This window comes from Colletotrichum tamarilloi (genome assembly GCF_030869305.1).
Source record: "Colletotrichum tamarilloi strain Tom-12 chromosome Unknown Scaffold_4.1, whole genome shotgun sequence".
NCBI lineage: Eukaryota > Fungi > Ascomycota > Sordariomycetes > Glomerellales > Glomerellaceae > Colletotrichum > Colletotrichum tamarilloi.
Window position 1 is genome coordinate 1,138,430 of NW_026849387.1, and position 19,359 is coordinate 1,157,788.

The 19,359-nt window shown below is 53.7% G+C and overlaps 4 protein-coding genes across 4 annotated transcripts; 1 reads left to right on the forward strand and 3 right to left on the reverse strand.

The window, feature by feature from the left end:
- Position 1: 1 nt before the first annotated feature.
- Positions 2-5,019, reverse strand: CTAM01_02036 (translation initiation factor 4F; the record flags this gene model as incomplete). The annotated part of the gene is made up of 4 exons (XM_060518076.1): positions 2-110; positions 168-517; positions 574-4,230; positions 4,306-5,019. Coding segments are annotated over 4 exons (4,830 nt in total), but the record flags the coding sequence as incomplete, so codon positions are not given.
- An 833-nt stretch (positions 5,020-5,852) lies between these two features.
- Positions 5,853-6,086, reverse strand: CTAM01_02037 (uncharacterized protein; the record flags this gene model as incomplete). The annotated part of the gene is made up of 1 exon (XM_060518077.1): positions 5,853-6,086. One exon carries the CDS (start codon positions 6,084-6,086, stop codon positions 5,853-5,855), a length of 234 nt encoding a protein of 77 aa, XP_060387611.1.
- Positions 6,087-11,370: 5,284 nt separating this feature from the next.
- CTAM01_02038 (intron-binding protein aquarius) lies at positions 11,371-15,847 on the reverse strand (the record flags this gene model as incomplete). The annotated part of the gene is made up of 4 exons (XM_060518078.1): positions 11,371-11,828; positions 11,889-14,963; positions 15,017-15,504; positions 15,558-15,847. The coding sequence occupies 4 exons, from the start codon at positions 15,845-15,847 to the stop codon at positions 11,371-11,373; spliced, it is 4,311 nt and encodes a 1,436-aa protein (XP_060387612.1).
- A 133-nt stretch (positions 15,848-15,980) lies between these two features.
- On the forward strand, positions 15,981-19,358 carry CTAM01_02039 (guanylate kinase; the record flags this gene model as incomplete). Its single annotated transcript, XM_060518079.1, has 6 exons — positions 15,981-16,049; positions 16,485-16,766; positions 16,853-17,665; positions 17,715-17,870; positions 17,928-18,827; positions 18,885-19,358. The coding sequence occupies 6 exons, from the start codon at positions 15,981-15,983 to the stop codon at positions 19,356-19,358; spliced, it is 2,694 nt and encodes an 897-aa protein (XP_060387613.1).
- Between the last annotated feature and the right edge of the window lies 1 nt (position 19,359).

Sequence of the window (19,359 nt, forward strand, 5' to 3'; positions counted from 1 at the left end):
CTCATTTGCTCTCGGCAGCAGAGCTGTCGGGAACAGCCTTGGACAGTGCAGGAGAGGCAGCAGTCGAAGGAGGAGAAGCCGGGGTTTCGCTGTCCAAGTTGGCGAGTGCACTATCAGGATGGTTAGTTACGAACTAGGATGATTGTTAGAAGCGCGGAATAGCCTACCTGAATGCGTTTTGATGTTGGGTGGTGGGGGGAGTGCCGGTGCGGGATGAAGCACCAGAGTCCTCGCCAGGGCGGCCGAGAGAGCCACCAGGTCCGAGTCTGCGTCCGCTGTTGCTGCGAGAGCTGAACATGGAGGTGGGGCCAAGAGAGATGTTGCCACTGGCAGCTCTGCTCGTCGAGCCCTTCAGGCGACGCAGGTCGTCCATACCGACTTGGTTGGACTGGGCCTGCATGTAGCCAGAGGAGAAGTTGCGAGAATCGCCACGGCCGACATTGGGGCGGCCGCCGGGACCGCGTTGGCTGCCGCCGCGCTGGTTCTCCATTGCCTTCTGGGCAGCAGCTGCCTCAGCCTACGGAAGGAGTCAGTAAACAGTATTCTGTAAAGATGGGGGTTGGGATATCATACCTCTGCGCGAATCTCATCAAGAGTCTTGGGGCCCTTGTTTGCCTCCTTAGAAGCCCAGCCAGCCTTGCGAAGATCGAGGACGTCCAAGAGCATGAACTTCAATCTGCTGGGAAGCTCGGGCATGTCCATCATGTGCTGGATGCGGTCGAAGTAGACGTTCATCAAGGCCTTGCCCTTCTCCGAAGCGTCAAGGTTGTTACCAATGGTTCTCAACAACTTGGAGAGAGACTCTATCTCAGCCTCGTCGGGGATACCCTCGTAGTCGACAAGCTTGCGAACACACTCGTGCATGATGCGCTCCGTCAACATACCAAGCTTGTATAGCTCACCAATGAATTGGACGAGACCAAGACCGCGACGCTTGGCGGCAGCAGCGATGTAGTACTCGTCGGAAAGCATGGCGGCCTCGTTCGTTTGGGGCTTGCCCTCGTCTTCCTCCGGCTTGGTGGGCAGGTTGACCTTCCAGCCGCGCTCGAACTCCTCCTGACAACGGTTGAGAAGGTACTTGCGGAACAAGGCACCACCGCTAACAACGACACCGTTCTTGTCCTTGATATTCTCATCGCGGATCTCAGGGCTCATCGTGTCAAGCATACGCTTGCAGAACTTGGCGTACATGGAAGCCCAGTGAGCCTCGTCGGTGGCCTTCTCGAAGGTGAGCTGAATCACCTGGCGGAGAGTGCGGCCGTCGGACTCGTCCTTGGACTGGCCCGCGATGGCCAGAATCTGATCGGCAATCTTGTCGAACTTCTCCGGAGTCATCTTGTTGAGTGCAGCCTTGACCTTGCGCTGAACCATCTGGGGATCCATGTGGTCGCCGCCAGGAGTAGGTCCTGAAGCTGAGGGGCCCTTGCCGACGCTGGTCGGCTTCCAGCCTGAAGCGGAGACAGTGATGGGCTTGAGCTCCATGCCAGCCGTGAGAGGCATGGTCTTGGCTGCCTGCGCATCCTTGGCGTTGTAGTCGTTACGTCTGCTGCCACCACCTCTGGCAGAGCGGGTACGGGGAGAGTTGGGACCCATGTTGGAGGAAGAGGGAGTGCGGTTCACCATCTGAGGACCAGGGAATTGGCGGAAAGTGCCCATATTGCCAACGGGACCGCCACCTGAGCCCATAGCTGCGTTAGCCATAGCGAACCGTTCAGCAGAAGTCGTGCCGCGGACGTTGTTAGAGGGACCACGGAAGCTGCCCATAGCACCGACTTGAGGTGCAGCGGCGCCACGTTGGGAGCCACCACGTCCGGAACCAGCACGAGGGGTAGAAGCAGAGCGAGAACCATCGTTGTCACCAATGAGGGACTTGACTTGCTGGTGGAACTCTGTGGAAGGCTGCTCGGTGAAGACCTTCTGGAACTGCAGCAAGAACTGAGCATCGTACTTGAAAGTCTTGCCCTTCTTGGCGACGGCAGCGTTCAAGGCAGGGTTGGGAGAGCTGATACCGGCAGGGTACAGGTCTTGGTTCATGACAGTCAAGAATCGGGCAGACTTCAAGGACTGAAGAGCAGCGCTGGGTTGGGGCGGCTCAACAGGCTTGGTGTTGAGGGGAGCCAAGTTGAGAGGCGACGGCTTGGGGCCGCGCTTCTCGGTGGGAGTAGCCTTGGGAGCGGAAGCCTCGGTGGGGGTCGAAGCCTTGGAGTCACCGATGCTGAGGTTGGACAGCTTGTCGGCAACATCGCCAACCTTTGCGGGCTCGCTGTCACCAGTCTTTCCAGCGAGCAGCTCGGCGACGGAAGGGGTGTTCCCGCCCTGTGCACGCTTTCTCTCCTTCTCCTCTTCGAGACGTTCCATCTCGCGCTCAGCCTCACGGAGCTTGCGGTCAGCCTCAGCAGCGTTGGTAGCCTTGTTTGCCTCGTCAAGCTTCTTCTGTGCCTCCTTCTCGGCTTGCTTCTTGGCGGCGTACTCGGCAGCAGCCTTCTCGCGACGAGCATCTTCCTCCTCCATTTCGCGAATCATGCGCTCCATCTCGTCCTCCTCATCGGCGGCAGAGGCGGCAGGCTTCTCGGCAGGCTTCTCAGCCGCCTTCTCAGCCTCCGCCTTGGCCTTGGCCTCAGCAGCCTTCTTCTCTTCCTCAGCGGCAGCAGCCTTGGCCTTCTCTTCCTCGTCGGCCTTGCGCTTCGCTTCGGCTTCTTCCTCAGCCTTGCGAGCGTCTTCCTTTGCCTTCTCCTCAGCCTTGCGGGCTTCTTCCTTGGCCTCGGCAGCCTTCTTCTCTTCATCAGCGGCCTTGGCCTTAGCATCGGCCTCTTCCTTCGCCTTGTCCTCGCCACCCTTGGCCTGCTGGATCTTGGCTCTCAGCTCATCCTGAATCTCTTGACGAGTCTTGGGAGTAGCCTGGCTGTCTGTGCGAGCGTGGGAGGGCGTTGCGGACTTAGGGGGAGGAGTAGGTGTAGAGGAGACGATGGGGGGAGTCTTGGACTGCTGGACGATAGGAGGGGCAGGCGACGACGGAGTCTTGATACTCTTCTTGAAGTCAACCGCTTCGCCGGCAGCGTTCTTGATAACAATGGCGGCACTCTTCTTGGGGCGGACGAAGTTGCCCGATGACGCGACAACTGGGGGCTTGACTTGTGCGTTCTGAGGCTGGGGAGTACCAGACACAACAACAGGCTGGCTCGGCTGGCCAGTGCTAGAGGAGGGACGCTCAGAGTGAGAGGAGGTGCGTGACATGGCAGTCGGCGCAGGCTGGTGGAATGCAGGCGGGGCGTAGCCAGGCTGAAAAGCCGGGGGCGCTCCAGGCGAGGGCATGTATCCCATCTGGTTATAGTAGATGGGTCGGCCAAACTGGTCGAACTGATGGTTTGCCTGGGGAGGGTAGCCGTACTGTGCCTTTGTTTGAGTTAGCAATCTTTCGTAATTACCGCTTTCAGGAGAGAGATCGATAGGGGGGACTGGGGGACGAGAGAGTTGACAAAAGCCACTAGGTTCAGTCGACACGTAGGCCAGCTCAGTGATGCCATGGTCGCCAAAGTCTGAACAGTAACTCGGGTTCAGACCGTTACGGTCGGCCCAAAGCTGCTCTCCATGCTTGTTATGGCGCCGAGGTCTGCTGGAGTCGAACGGCAAGTCATGCGAGGAATCCACATGTCTCGACTTCACATGGGAAGACTTCTCCCAGTGCTTCAGGTTCTTCTTTTTGCTCTTGAAGGAAGGAACGAAAGCAGCACCCAGATTCGACGGAACAGAAAGATCTTGAAAGGAAGGGGGAATTACATTTGGGGGCGGGCCCTGCTGGTAATACTGAGGAGAGGGAGCTGGCATCGGCATGGGATGCATCTGCGCCGGAGGCATGTTCGGGGTTCCGGGCTGGGAGTGGCCGGGCTGAGAATGGGCCAGAGCAGGGCTTCGGGCCGGCTGAGGCGAGTTCGGGTAGGGTTGCATGGGTCTTCCGGGGTGGAAGGCAGGCGGCATACCGCCGCGGCCCTGACCGTTTCTGTACTGCTGTTGGTTCGGGGGGAATCCCATGTTAGCCTGGTACGGGGGCTGGTGAGGGTTGAAACCACGACCACGGCCGCCCTGGGGCTGGAAACCTCCACGGCCTGGGCCTTGGTTAGGACCAGGAGCGTCGCTGTGCTGAGAAACGCCGGACTCGCGTCGGATGTGCTGGCCGGGCATCGCAGGAAGAGCGGCCTGGCTCTGGGGAGTAGAGGCTTGTCTCATGTGGCGCTGAAAGAAAAATTGCAAGTCAGTGTCGCGAACGCAAGCAGGGTGTCCGAAGAGGACGGGACTGATATCACTTACATCGCCATCGCTTCCGAGACTGCCAAAGGTCATCGCGTTGGGCTGAGCCATGCCCGAAGGGGGACGGCCACCACTAGCAGAGGGCTGAGGGATAGGAGAGGGAGAGTGCGCGGGAGAAGGCACTCTCTGGTTGGATCCAGGAATAGGGATCGGAGCGGCGGTAGCTTGAGGGGTGCTGTGCGCGACAGCAGGAGAGTTGTATCCGAACTGAATGCCGGGCTTTGCACCACCGACGGGTCCGCCGTTGGGAGCGAAGCTGTTGGGGCCGTTGGCGCTGAGGGTAACGGAGCTCTTGCGAGCGTGATCGGGTGCGCTTCCGTTCATGTTGTTGGCGGAAGAGCCGTGAGGGACGGCAGGGGCAGCAGGCACAGCAGGTGTGATAGGAGGACGTCCATTTACTGGTGACGGAGCAGACGGCTTTGCATTTTGCGCAGAGGAGCCACCGACCACCACTGGTGGGTTGGATCCCGTCGCAATCAGCGGCGTGGAGGCTTGCTTCTTGTTCGCACCGGCAGCGGAAGCATATGAAGGAGCCGAAGTCGCAGCAGAGGGGGTGGGCGCCGGGTTGGACTGAGGGCTGGCAGTCGAAGTCATATGTGGAATCTCGTCGTAGCGCGTCTGTTCGTGTAGAAAGTAGCGTTGATGAAGAACCGTGTCGAAACGAAGCTGACGTCGGTGTCGGATAGTTGTCCAAGGTGCGGCAACTGGGACGATCGCTCGGGTGCCGAATCACGGATTCGATTTCGGGTACGGATTTGGTGACGGATCGCAGAAATTCAATTAATGAATGACCGTGTCAAGAAGAACTCCAAGGAGAAAAAATTCCTCGCAAAAAGATGGATCGGATCGTTTCGGAGGTTGCGAAGTCGACTCGGTCCAAAAGGTGGATGCGGGAGGAGAGATTTTTTGTTGTTGCGGGTGAGTGCTCGTGGATTCCTTGACGGCAGGAAGGAAATATCGCTAGGCGATGGGGGTGGAGAGGGGGGCAACAAGGTCTGTCTGCCTACGCAACGGGTCTTGGAAGAAACCAAATAAAGGTGTCCTTTGACCGGCGGGTACTGCAGAGGAGGAGAGAGTCGTCTTCTGAAGGGTGAGCTACAGAAGAAACTGTCGATTCGGAAAGGGTCTCTCTGGTGAAGGAAAAATTATTCCACCTGGACCAGTTTCGGTGTTTGTGGTAGGTTTAGAAGGAGAAACGACCAAAAAAATTTTGGGCGACGAGATAATATGGCGTGGACCTGGGTGTGAGTGGGAGGGAAGGACCCAGGGAAAAGGTACATTGGGTTAAGTACCTCCTCATAAGCCCGCGCCGCGCCCACACCCGCCTCAGACCTTTTTCTCCATTCACTCGCCCGCCCTCGCCCTCTCGCCCTCGCCCTCACCTTCCAGGTACAGACGAAAGTCTATTGCCAAATCAGTGATGAAGCCATCTTGGTCTCCATTTGTTCGCTGTTTATTTGAACAGATGATCGTATATCTATCTCATCTCACCATTTCTCACGTGGGTGTTGGCATCAATTCACTGAAGCGAGACCTACCTTATTCACTCAGGCGAGGTGAAGCACCCGCGCTCCCTCCCGAGTCCCAACCTCTACGGGTATCCATACCCCAGTGAAGAAGGCCCCGACCCATCCTTTTTTGGCGGGATGACAGTGCGTTGCTAACCAAATCTCTCGCTTATCAACACGGTATCGGACCCGCAATTGCCACGCACAAAAGACAGTGTGAGGTGGATTCCATTCGTGGAAGGGCCCTCTGATTTCAATTATCTTTCCATTCATCACTTGCCTATCGCTCTCTCAGTCTGGCGGCATAACCCTCTTGGTCGGTCAGCTTACACAGGCAGCCAAAGCATTATTCATCATCAAAGTAGCCTGTTTTAAGGTAGGTAGGTAATAAGGTAGCCATCAACAGGTCGGTGCTGAAGTTGAGGCAACGTCAGTAAAGAGCCATCTCATTCAGCCTCACTTCTTCAGCTGGCTTCGTACTCATATGTATTTTGATTGCCTGACTGAGCATGTTGTCTTTGTCTTGTGTTCCGAAGCCTAGGAAGGTGCATGCCTAGGTAGTAAGGTGTTCTTGGGTCAGCCTGTCTTGGATCCGTACAGAAAGATTGATACCTGAGCAAGGAAGGCACCTTGGGCAGAGCAGGCACAAAGAGTGCACAAACAATGCCCAGCTGGCTGGCTGACTGACTGCTTCGCCCCTGCTTCCTTTCTCGTTTCTCATTTGCACGCAAGTTCACCATGGTCGAGAGATTTTGCAATATACAGAATCGAAAAAAAGTGAAAGAAACGGTTGAATATCATATCCGTGATATCAAGGTCGCATCTCCATATCAACATCTCGCCCTAATCATGATATCATCCCAAGATAGCTTCACGTTGGTAGGTTTCCTAATCAGGGCTTTATTAGTGGAAGATAACTTGGAGAGTGCCCTGTGACTGTCGTCCCTCCGACGCGCCGGGTGTTGGGTCTGATTACTTGCATGCCTTTCCCCAACTTCCGGTTCTACCTGGGCCGGACTCAAGTCTCAAGCGTACCTTAGCTTGGGGTACTTGGAAATACAACGAGACTGATACAGACCACGGAAGGGCACGCACCACGTCAATTCCAGGTTATTTCCTCAGGTTGTCCTCACTCGCCGGCTAGGCTTGGATACGACACGGAGGAGTTACAGTGCCACAGTGCCACAGTGGTAGCAGATGTGGTTAATCATGGAGATGCTGGGGGCCAGACCCTTGTTCCTCTTTACAATCTGGGCAGCAAACTCTAGGACCCTTTTCTGTCCTCCTTTTTTTTTTTTTTTCCTTTGTCATTGTTTATTCTTCTGTCTACGTACGAATACCGCTCCTGAGTCCTGTCCTGCCCACTCCACCTCCATCGGCATAGGGGCCTCTCGCAGCAACGTCCAATCGACCAACCTGCCTGCCTCAGAGTCGCTGTACAAGTCATCGTGAAACTCCGGTGTTCGGCACCTGGCGGCAGGCTGTGTGTGGAAGTGCGAGCTTTGCATGCCAACGGGTGGAGTCGAATAGCCCCTCCCGCCACATTCTTGGGAAGGTCAAAAGTCTTTCGAGTTTCCACGGCTGGAAATTGGAGAAAAGGGTGTTGAGTGAAAATGTCATTATCAGATGCCTAGGTCGGTTGATAGGCTCCCAGACAGCCGAACAACCAAGGTTCCTGACGGAGATGGCTCGACCCTCCAGTTGGGCTCCTTCCAGGTATTCCGCGACTCATCGGTACTTACCATAGGTAAGGTAAGGTAGGCAGGTAGGCAGGCAGGTGGAAGGGTAGAGATGGGTTTGCACTTGCCTTTCCAAAGTGCCTCACCCTCTTGCCATGCAACACCAGCCTAGCAAGATGAGAGGTGTCCCGTTTGCTAGCCATCGGGGGGTTCCATGCCAAACTCGCACTTGACTGGGCCTCCCGCTTTGAAATGGATTTCAGGCGTTCAGACCCAACCCAAGTGACGAGTGCACCTGCATCACTACGCCATCAACCACACTAGCTAGCCATCAGCTACTTCTGCAACATGCAGCTCTGGCGCCTGCCGTGACGGTACCGGCTGTACATATAGCAAAACACACATATATGCAATACTCGCGAACATGGCCAACGCGATCTCTGGCCCTCTCTCTTTATCCCACTCTTCCTATCAAAAAGGCGCAATAGTGCACACGACTATTGGAAGCTTCTGCAGCCGTGCCTCGAGACTCTAACCCGCGTACCTGACCCAGCAACCCGTAACGAAGCCTTCCATCTTCCTTCCTCCCAATTACCTTCTACGGATACAGACATTGATTCCATGCAACTTCAACAATCCCTCCTACAAAGAGAAGGGGGAAATTTTATTTAGTTCTGAACGTCGGTTTCAAACAGTGACCCTGGTAATCCCGAATAAGGAGCCAGAACACAAGAGACGAGCAAGGCTGGACAAGGGCCACCCCAAACATCCCTACCCTGCCCGAGCTCATACCCCTGCAGTTTCCCTGGCGTCAGAGAGAGGCTAACACGTGCGTTTTGTCCTTTTCTTTTTTTCCCTCCTTCTCCCCCCCAATGTATAGTATGCTCTTTTGCAATGCCGTACTTCCCATGAGGACTGTATCAACTCAGGAACAGCTGCTGCTGTTATCAGCGCCAGGGAGTTGATCATGCCTCGACTTCCTAGGTCCTGATGTTAGCTACAGAGACAACGGCACATTTTACTCGTCTTATTCGTGTAAACAGCACGGCACGGTGCAGTTGATTTTTTTTCTCCCTCAATAGAGTTGCCATCACGAATCAGTGCGGCAGAATCCAACACCACTCCAAACGAGGCGAACGTTCCCGCTCCCCCCGGAAACCCAGCCAACCAGCCACTTCGTTTTCATTCGGTGGCATCGCCTCCGGTGTCTTAAGTCCGATGAATGAGAAGCTGCTGTTGCGCACAGCTGTCCGCAGCAGTCACGATAATTCGCAAGTCAGCTCACTACAGGTAACATGAACTTTCCCCATTCACTGTATCCAGTATTGCAGATACACAGAGACTCATCAGCATCGCTTTGGCCCTCCTCTGGTGAGTTGACAGCTTCCTAGTTGAAGATGTGTGACTGTGACAACCCCAGCACCGTCAGGCGGATCGGCATCTCTTTTCCCATCAATCACCCATCGCATGCGTCAACGCGCAAAGCAGCGCGGGTACCGGGTATGGGCTAAATGGCAATGCGCATCGCTCGGTGGGATTAGATGACATGGGCTCGATGGGATATCCGGGGGCCCAAAATGTGCCCTTGTCGGTCTCAATGCCCCCGTCAATGTCGTACGTGAGATCTGCGAGTCTCTCACTTTGGTTGAGGTGGTTCCCCCGATTCGCTTAGTAAACCAAGAAGAGAACACCAGCTTTACACCAAGTTTTATTGGGCCACCAACGCCGAGAGAACAGGCGAAGCAGACTTCCTTATTGCTTGCTTCTCACACTACTAGCCACAAGGAATAAGCAAACCACTTTGCGGTATGCCTCCGTGCACGAAATCGGCACTGAGGGTATGCTACCTCATTCTATAACTTAATAGGGGGTTTGCGACGCGACAAAGTGACTTCATCGGCAGCCTCATTCCTCCCTTTAATTGATTGCATGGCGTGGCGTGGCGCGAGCATGGGTGCGCGTCGTGTCATCGACCTTGAGTTTTCTCTCACCCGACCCTTTTGCCACTCCCATGGCCTTCAGACAAACTGCATTCAGTACAAACACCTGCAACACGGCAGGTTTGCTAATGACTGGCATTTCTCAACTTAGCTCTTCCATCAGCCACAGTTAGGAAAGAGCAATGTTGGATGCAAAAAAAAAATTTATCAAAAAAAGTGGCAACAAGCGCGCGTGTTAGACGCGTCGTCTCTCTAATTAATTGGGCTTCATTCAAATAGCCAGCTTTGGACGTCAGACGAGACAGCAGAAAAAGGGGGGGGGGGGGCGCCGTCGCCGCGGCTTGTAAGCCGTCCTTACCGTACAGGCCTAAGGCGAACGAAGACAAGCCTCCGTAAGTGAGACGGGGGAGTCACAGGTGAAGCTTGAGAGGAGAGAAATGAGGTTGCTCGCGGAGCCCAGTGCCTGAATGTTGCCCAATATCCGAATTTCCAATTTACAAGCTTCCGTCACCCGTGCTTCCCCAGGCCCCTTCGTCTAATTCTGTCCCTCCTATTCCCCCATTCAGGCGGAAGAAAAGTCTGCTCTTCCCCCGAGTTGCAAATGGGCTCTTTTCGGTCTCTACGACCCAAGATGGGGGCAGCGCGAGCGCGCTAACGGACGGGAGCACTATGTTAGGGGTGGGTAAGAGACTTGTTCTTCCGTCACTGCAAGCAAGCTTGGGGCGATGCTCGTGCTTTTCTCGTGACTTGTGTTGCCTTGGTTGCGCTGTGCTAATTGCCAGCCAGTCAGTCACCCAGTCCAGTCATTCTCCTTTCTCTGGGCTTCATCTTCCTCTCTCTGGTGCATAACATGGCACTGGTGCCTGGTCATCGTAACGCTCTATATGCCAGTTGCCACACCATTTCGTTAGACTTTTCCCCTTCCCATGCTTGGCCAACCTCGCCTCGCTGCCAAACCCAGTGGCCAAGTCTCGGTATCATGACACGCAGACTCACAAAAAGGCAGAACACCTCACACGTTGACTCAGAGCCATCATGCAGTCACTCCCATGAAGAAAAACAGTCAAAATAAAACGACAAATCCCCGATTCTTTCTGCCCCTCCGTCCGAACGCGTATGCCCAATCAGATTGCAAAGACTCAATATGAAGATGCCCGTTTGCGCCGTTACCGTCTGCCGCCGCCAGCGACTTGCATGTATGGTACTACGGATCTGCTCGTGAGTCTTACTTAGCTGACTTGATGGTCTTCCCTGCTTACCCCCTGCCCGTCCCTGCTCATCATATCCAAAACACCCTTTTTCTGCAGTACCAGCGCCGCAGTGGTTGTCGTCACCGTACATGATGTGCGGACCCTAAACAGCCGGCGCTTACTGGCTGGTCGGGCTCTAGAATCTCAGGTACCTAAGGTAGCTAGCTACCTACCCGTAGTGGAAGGTAACTCAAGGTCGGCGCTACTTTGTAAGTTTATGTATTGTACTCAAGACGCGCTTCATCACCAAAGGGTCTCATCCTGATCGAGGATGGCTACAGGAGTGTGGGCGGTAAATATAGTATCCTTCCTGCTTTCTCTGCACAGGAGAAGTCGGCCAGAGCCGTTTGATCGCCGTCCTTTCAACTTCAAACATTCTACCCGTCCTTCTAGAATAGCCATTGTGTGCCATTCTGTAACTCACAACTCCGTGCACGTGCTTGAGGAATCACACACACACACACACACACACAAGCGTTATCATTGAAGGAGCTAGGGGGAAAGGTAGCACGGAGTTGCTTCAAACATCTTCCTCGTCAAGGTCCTTCGCCTGTTTGCAGTTGGGTCTACCCATCCCAGATTCGTAAACACTGTAGAGATGATACATTCCCATCGTTATCCTGCTAGATGACCACCGCCTTGGCCATCGTTCTTGTATCTCATCAGCATACCTCGCCATGCTTGTTTCTCACTCCTCAACTCCGTCAGGGATCGCCTCCACGTCATCATTTACATCTTCTTCCGCTTCGTCTACCACTTCCAGCGGAGTCTCGAGGACCTCCATCTCCCCACCTCCGGCTATCGTGCCCTCTGCTTGCAATTGCTTCACTTTGGTGTTGGTCATCTGGTACACGTACTGGCCAAGATGCTCCACCCCTTCCATACAAACCTCTCCGGGGACTTCAGCCTTGACATCTCCAACATTCGGTCTCTCTGTTTGGTAGAGCTCGCCAGTGACAAGCATAAGCTTATCAGGTCGGGCCAAGAGCTGGTCGAACGCTTGCCGTAGCTCGTAGCATGCCTCGAATATCTCACGACGGCCAAGGATGTACAAACCCAGGCGCGCGCGAGAAAGCGCAACTGTCATGCGACGGATGTCACGAAGGTATCCAACTCTTGATGTGCGGGTCAACGAAAGAATAATATCTACAGCGTATTAGTTTCCCGTGCAGATCATCCAAGCTTCGCACTAATGGTAGAACTTACAGTCGTTTTGCTCGCCCTGGTACTTGTCAACGGTTGTTACAATCTTGGGCATGCCAAAGATCGTCTTGTCAGCGCATCGATGGGCCAGGACGTCTTTCACCAGGGCTCGCTGGCCAGCATAAGTGGTCAGAATGCTAATCTTCGATGCCGGATAGCCTAGAAGGCGCATGTATTGGTACACAGCCACTGCATACTCCGCCTCTCCAAGGTTTTGGATGAAGTGGGGAGTTGGCTCCGTTTCTCCACGTCCCTTGTAGTCGGGCACGTTGATGAACTGGTAGTCGTACTTGAAGCCAGCGTTCGCCACAGAGTATTCGCCTTCGCTCTCCACATGCGGCAGGTTGCCCAGCTTGGGGTACCGCCACTGATAGAGACTGGCGATGGATGGTCGAGCTCTGCCCTGCTGGTCCAGATTGATAGTGGGCACTCCAAGGCGGACAAGTCGCGAGAACAGCGACTGTTCAAGATTCGCGTAGTGCCGGAATGCCATACTCTGAATGACTGGGGAGTTCTGGAAGTGATCACCACATAGGACAACTCTCTGCAAGCTCATTTGCCCCTTCTTTGGCTTTTGCATAGCCAAGGGAATGAAGTTTTCGATCTCGGTGATTTGTGCAGCTTCCTCCATGACGACGTTGTCATAGTGGAATCCAAGGGAAGCAATTTCTCCACGTCTCATTGCTGCATGAGTAGATGTCATGGCAATGATTCGTGCTTCATTGGTCAGGAGATAGTTGGCCTTGTCCTTGTCTCGGCGTAGAATCTCGAATGGTATGGCGTCGGCCAATTCAGAGAAGATCTTTGTAATATGGCGGTAGCACCCGTTAGCAACATCAAGGATGGTTTCTCTGTTGGCCTCGGGTGAAAAGAGGGGCTGCGGCGCATCCGAAAAGAATTGATGGAAGGGGAAAGCGCCGACAATGTCAGCAGCTGAGGTCTCTTCCGCCTTGGTGATTTCGATGAACTTGGTCCAGGCTGGCTCGATATACACCGAGTGGAAGTAGCCGGCCGTTTCCGCAGAATTACCATGAGCACCAGGCGCACCAATACTGGCCGCCAGACGGTTGACCTCCAGCAAGTATCGATCTCGGTTTTCCAGGAAAGATTCGACACGACCGTGTTTGCTAAAACTGCCTTCGGTGTAGAGCTCTTCCTCGCCGTGTCCCAGACGAAGCAGATGACGGGCATCAATATCCAAGGCCACAATCTTTGCGAACAACTGGTTGAGCGCCTGGTTGCTGTGTGCAATCAAGAGCGTCTTCTGCTCCGGGAAGTTGTGATAGATGTTGTTGATGACTTGCGTTGCGACATCCGTCTTGCCCGTTCCAGGAGGGCCCACGATGACTGTGAGACCAGGCTGCGTTCCCGATGTGATCGCTTCTATCTGTGCTGGAGTAAATCGCACCTTGTTTAACTTCGGCGTGTCGACAGGATATGGGCCAGTGTTGGGTGGCTTATAGGTCGATACCTTCACTGTCTCCACCTCAGCCAGTAAGGCAGGCTCAGTGTCCCGACGACGCTTCTTGGATGGCTTTGATGAGGGTTCAACGGCTTGGCGCTCGGCAGTTTCCAACACATATGGAGGGCCAAAGCTGCCAGAAACATCATCACTCGGCTCCACAATCTTGCCTGGCAAGCTCCCAGTAAGATGCTGCCAATCCAAGAAAGTGTCTCGATAGTCGATGGTCTTGATGCGATTCGGCAACTGCTTGTAGGTGGCACCGGCAGGGTCGCCGTAGCCGAGGAAAACTTCATGAAACCACGAAGCAATCGGGACCTCTGAGAGTGTCAAGCTGCGAATAGACTCCAGTACGGGCTTGAAGTTGTTCTCCCTTCCGCTGCGACGCATGACAACGTTGATCCGCTCGTATGCCTCAGGCGGACTTGCAGAGGAGCGTTCGGCGTCCGCGGCATATGTCCTGGGATCCAGTCTCAACTGGAATCTCCGTCGGCTATCGTAGTGACCTGAACCATCTCGAACCACCTTACCCTTATCGTCAGTGATCTGAATGATCTCGGCAGATCGGATAGAGATAATGCCGAGCTTCTCGGTTTCTGAGTGTGCACTATCTCCGTTCGTGGCGCTGTGGGAGGCGGGAGCCTGGATGGCAAGAAGGAAGACTACATCGTCTGGTCTCAGCGAGTCCCATTCACGCTTGATACCATCGTTCAGGCGGCGGACATCAATGGAGATCTCCGCCCGAACCAATGACGGTTTGTCATCCCCTACGAGGGCAGGCACAACTTCGAGGATTGAAGGTTTTGTAGTCGGCAAGGCCATTTTGGAGAACCCTTGGAAGCTGGTTTCACCCGGTCTGCGGCTTTCGGGTCGAAGGCGACGAATGGCGGACTCAACATCTTTCCTGATGCCGTAGAAAGACTCGGCACGGTACAAGACGAGTGATCTCCAGAGGAAGTCGCCAACTGAAAGGTACTGCAAGTTAAGCTTTGGCAAAGCCAGAGGATGGGAACCATCGTAATTCTCGGTTCTCATCACGTTGTTCTCGAACAGAGATTGCTCCGTGGGGACCAACGCCATGTCGCGAGCGATTTCCTGAAAGGATTTCCGCCGTTCAAAAGTGGTAAGAAGCGCCTCGAGGAGAAATTTCCTATCGATGCTCACTGACAAAGAGTCTGGATACGTTGTCCGGAGGCGAAGCAACCCTGCTAACTCAATAATCTCTTCGTCGGTCAGCGGTTCCAGAAGTCCGGCCAGCTCATCCCTCTTGTCAATTGAGCCGTAGTTTGACAACGCCAATACAGTGAGCTTTTCCTTGAAATGCTTCAGTGACGTCTTTTGAAGCCTTGACAAGTTTGCGCAGTGTTTATCATACGCTTCTGTCCGGCTCAATTGTGCGCCTGTTTGGTCATCGATCGTGAAAAAGGTGTAATGTCTGAGAAGTGCGTTTAGATCCCTCAGAAGACTGTTCTCCTCGTCATTAAAGACAGGAGACAGACGCATGGCGGGGAGAATGTGTAGGTCAAGCAGAAGGGTGTTGACATAACGTCGAGTAGGAAGCTGGCTTTGTAAGTCTGTCAGGAACTCGACAAAACGCTCGCAGTATAGGACTTGGTCTAATTCACGTCAGACACGCGTTCCTCCAGCTAGTTATATGACAGCTTCTTACCTGGCTTTGCGTTCTCTGTGTAAATCAAGCTGAGAAAGTGCAGGACCAAGCTGTACAGCCATGATCGATCAAACCGCAATTTCGCCTTTGTAGCGTCATCGGCAGCGTCATATCGTTTCCCTGCAGCACGCCATGCCTTTCTCACATGCGCGTGCTGCTCGAGCTTCTCTTCGCGTAGTTCTTCAGTCGACAAGCTGTGCCATATCGAAATGGAGACCAACGGTGCGCACTCTTTCCTCACAATCGCGCAGTCCAAGCTCTGGAAGGCCGAGATCAAAAATGACAGCAGGTGTGTCCGAATCGCAGGCGAAAGTGTTTGGTCGAGAGTCAGAGATAGGATTCGGCGAAAAAGGCCCGAGAATTCGTCTGGTCGATCCTCGAATATGCTCCATGCCTCGAGTTGCTCACGGCGCTTCACGTTAGCTAGCAGGACCAGTAGTAAGACATGATGGTTGGAGGAGTCGTCGGAGAATCCGGGCCACAGGTAACTAAGGGACATCAGGATCAGCAAATATCCAAATATCAGTGTAATTGTACATACCTCTCGAGAGTCTGCAAGCTCTCCAAAGTCAAGATAGACTTATACGGGAAGCCATCACGTTCCAAAACATCCCATATCTCTTGCTTGAGAACATCGTTCTTGACCTTGACCTTGGTCGCCCTCTTGCTCCTTGTCGTCTTCAACCAATGCTTCTTTGCCAATTGAGCGAATGCGCTTTCCCCCTCGATATCGGCAACTGTCGGACGGTCGCTCGTGGCCTTTGTTTGGGATCGGGTTGACGGCGCAGCTTGAGCCTCGCTGCTCTTCTTCTGCCTCTTGGCTGTCGGCATGGTGCTTTTCAACTTCGGACAAAGAGGAATGCCAATATGCGCGATTGCATGCTGGTGAGGAAAAAGGCGAGGCGGGTATCGATTTGCTGTGGAAAATTCGATGCGCAGTCGCGCAATTGTTGAAAGTGACGAAATGCAGAGCTCGTCCACCTCTCAAAAATTTCAGCCTTGCTTTTCGGGCAAGTCGCACTCTCAGATGAAGGTGAGTTGGCTGGTGGTGCAGGTTCCCCACGCGACAAACCTACGCGATCAGTCTTCCCCCAGTGTTTGCTTGCAAGCTACAGGGCTGCTCACTGGAGAGCACCTGAGTCGCGAGGTGCCTATGGGTGTCTCAAAAAGGTGCTGTAAACTTCTTCCAGGGTGGTAGCGCCAGTGGCTGGACCCACTTACCTTAGACTTAAGGTCGTTATTTGCGACGTACCTTACCTTACGGATACCTCCACTACGGGAACTGAAGCTCGACCGATCGTGAATTCTTTCAATCGGCAACGCTGCGCATTGCGAACACATTTTCCGCAACGGAGTCTTCAACACACCTAGCGTCGAGAGGGAACGAAACGCGACATCCATTCGACCAGCCAAACCTACCGTCACATGGCATATATGGCTAAGCTTTCCTCGCTTCTACACAACTAAGCGCAGTCTCCCGACCGGTCCCAAGATGCCGGCCGCCGTCACGCCTCAGCGCCATGAGGTGCCCGGGGTCGTTGCATTTGCAAAATTGCTGGACGGCCTCCTGGCTCGCTCGATGGAGGTCAAGTCTACACCCACCATCGAACCAGCATTACAAAAGGCAGACTTTGGTGATCTGCAGGAACAGCTTGCTCGCGTGCTTGCGATTCCGGGAGTCTCAGAAGAGAATGGCGTCGGCATTGCGATTCAGAACAAAGCCCAACAATTCGCTATCATCGAGACTGCCGTAAGAGATATGTTCAGCAATTTGATTGTAGGTCGAACTCAATTATCCTCGCCAGGCATCAATTGACTAACAACATCCTTCTCGAGGCCACGACACCCATCGAATCCCCAGATTTCGTCAAGGTCTGGAACTTGTTTGACCTCCTGACTGTGCTCTCCGACGACGAAAAATGCGACCCAGCCTTGTTATTCTGGCTGGTGGAAGAACTCCTGGACAGCCAAACAATCGCCGGATGCCGCAAGATCTTCGACTTTCTTGAATCGAGACGCGAGAGGATTACCGTGAAGCATTTCAAGCAAAAACAATTGGTGATCCTTCGTAGCTGTAACGAACTCCTGCGACGTCTCTCTCGAGCTGAGGATACTGCTTTCTGTGGTCGCGTCTTCATCTTCATGTTCCAGAGCTTTCCCCTGGGAGACAAGAGCTCCGTCAACTTGCGAGGAGAATACCATACCGAGAATGTCACTGTCTTTGACGATTTAAGTGCCAAGGCTGAGGAGACTACCGAGCAAATGGACGTGGATAGTCAGACGGGGGCTAGGGAAACAGAGTCCAAGTCTCAACCAAAGGCCGTTTCATTTGACGCGAAGAAGTCACTGCAGAGCGATCAGCCGCTTGAGCCAGATGCTCTGTATCCCTTGTTCTGGTCTCTGCAGGAGACTTTTAGCCAGCCCAAGAGATTGTTTGATCCTGCCCACTTGAATGAGTTCAAGCGCGGCTTAGAAGCGACAATGACATCTTTCCGAGCAATTCAAAGCGAGCAGGGTCAGCGGCCGCCAAAAGCGGTAGATGAGGCCCAACGAGGCTTCAAACGGAAACGAGCAGATGTGGAAGAGAGCGACTTGGCAAACTCATACAATCCCAAATATCTGACAAGCAGAGACCTCTTTGAATTAGAGGTAAGCAGTGGCACATCATGCTGTGTGGCCCTCAGACTGACTGTCCTAGATGAGCGACATTTCTTTCCGCAGACACATCCTCGTTCAAGCCTTGATCATCATGGATTTCCTTCTCTCTCTTTCCCCGAAAACAAAGGAGAAACTGGCCGGCAACGCTCAAAATAAATCGGTGATTTACCTCGGCCAGGTTCTTACCGAAGAAGACGTAAGTGGCGGGATTATATCCGTGAACAGTCAAAGAGGCAGACTGACATGGAGACAGACGAAATGGGCGACAGAGATGAAGAAGACGATTGTCGACAAGTACCTCAAGCATGGGGTTGACGGTCCGTATTTCAGTCGAATGGTCGAAACGGTCCTTGCCAGAGATAAGAACTGGATTCGTTGGAAGTCGGAGAACTGCCCATCAATAGAGTTGCCCGCAGTATCCCCAGAGACATTTGACGAGGCCAAAAAGGCAGCTCAGCGTACAACGACAAAGAAGCGATTAAGGGCCACGCCGATGGGGTCTCTACCCCTCGGTTTCCTGGATGATGGCGATGACGAGCGTGCGATGAAGAAGCTCAAGGCCCTGGAAAGATACAGCCTGCCAGAGCTTGAGAGCTTCAAGGGGAAGATTGCCAACGACGACTTTGAGATCGACATGTCAAACACCCCCCAGGAAAAAGCGCCTTTTATTGAAAGCAAAGCGAGTAAGAGTTGGCGCGCCCTCCGTATAGCAGGCAAATCAAGGTTGGCCTCATTCGACAAGATCGACGATCCGGAAAAGATCGACGCCATATTTGAGGAACCGGTCGATGTAGACGAAAGCGAGGCTGCCGAGGAAGCCGTAAAATCTGAAGACGTTCCCGAAGACAAGCGCCCAATCATACTCTCAGGACCGCCCGGTGCAGGGAAAGCGACACTTTTTCAATTACTCGCAAGCCGACGTCCTGGAGCTTTTAAATACGTGCCACGGCATACGACGAGAAAGGCACAAGAAGGCGAGGCTGAGGGCAAAGTCTTCTACTTCGTCGAGAAACAGGCCTTTAACATGCTGAGAGATGGCGATGCGTTATTGGAGTTTACCACGATAGATGATGTGGACTATGGCACGAGTCGGAAGGCTTTAGAAGCGGTTGTCGAGGGTGGCAAGGTCCCAGTCACCTACATGGATAGCGAGGTAAGACATCTCCCTTCTCTCCCAAGTAAAACTGAAATTTTATTGACCGAAATATAGGCCATCCAACAAACTCGCGACCTTGGCTACTTGGCACGGACAATTCTTATCTTGCCACCAAGTAGGGAAGTTTTGGAAGAACGCTTGCGAAAGGCGGAGAAAGGCGATTTGGTTGCAGACGCCCTTAGCAAAGCTGCTCCCTACTGGGAAGAAGATTCGAAGTTAAAGGATGGGTTTGATTTGGTTCTGACCAACGAGGAGCTCGACGCCACTTTCAAGACGCTGGAGGAACACATCTATGGCAAAGCCGAAGAGGCCGAGCTCAGCAATGGCAAGCCAGACAACGAGGCAGCAGTAGATGAAGCGGACACTATCATGGACGATGCTCCGGTAGAGGCGCCGCAAGAACCCCAGGAGTCTCAAGAAGCTCAGGGAGTTGAGGAGACCGAGAATACCGTGGAAGCACAAGAGACAGAAGAGACCAAAGAGAAGGTCGACGAGGCCAAGGCTGACGAGGTAAAGGAGGCATCCTAGG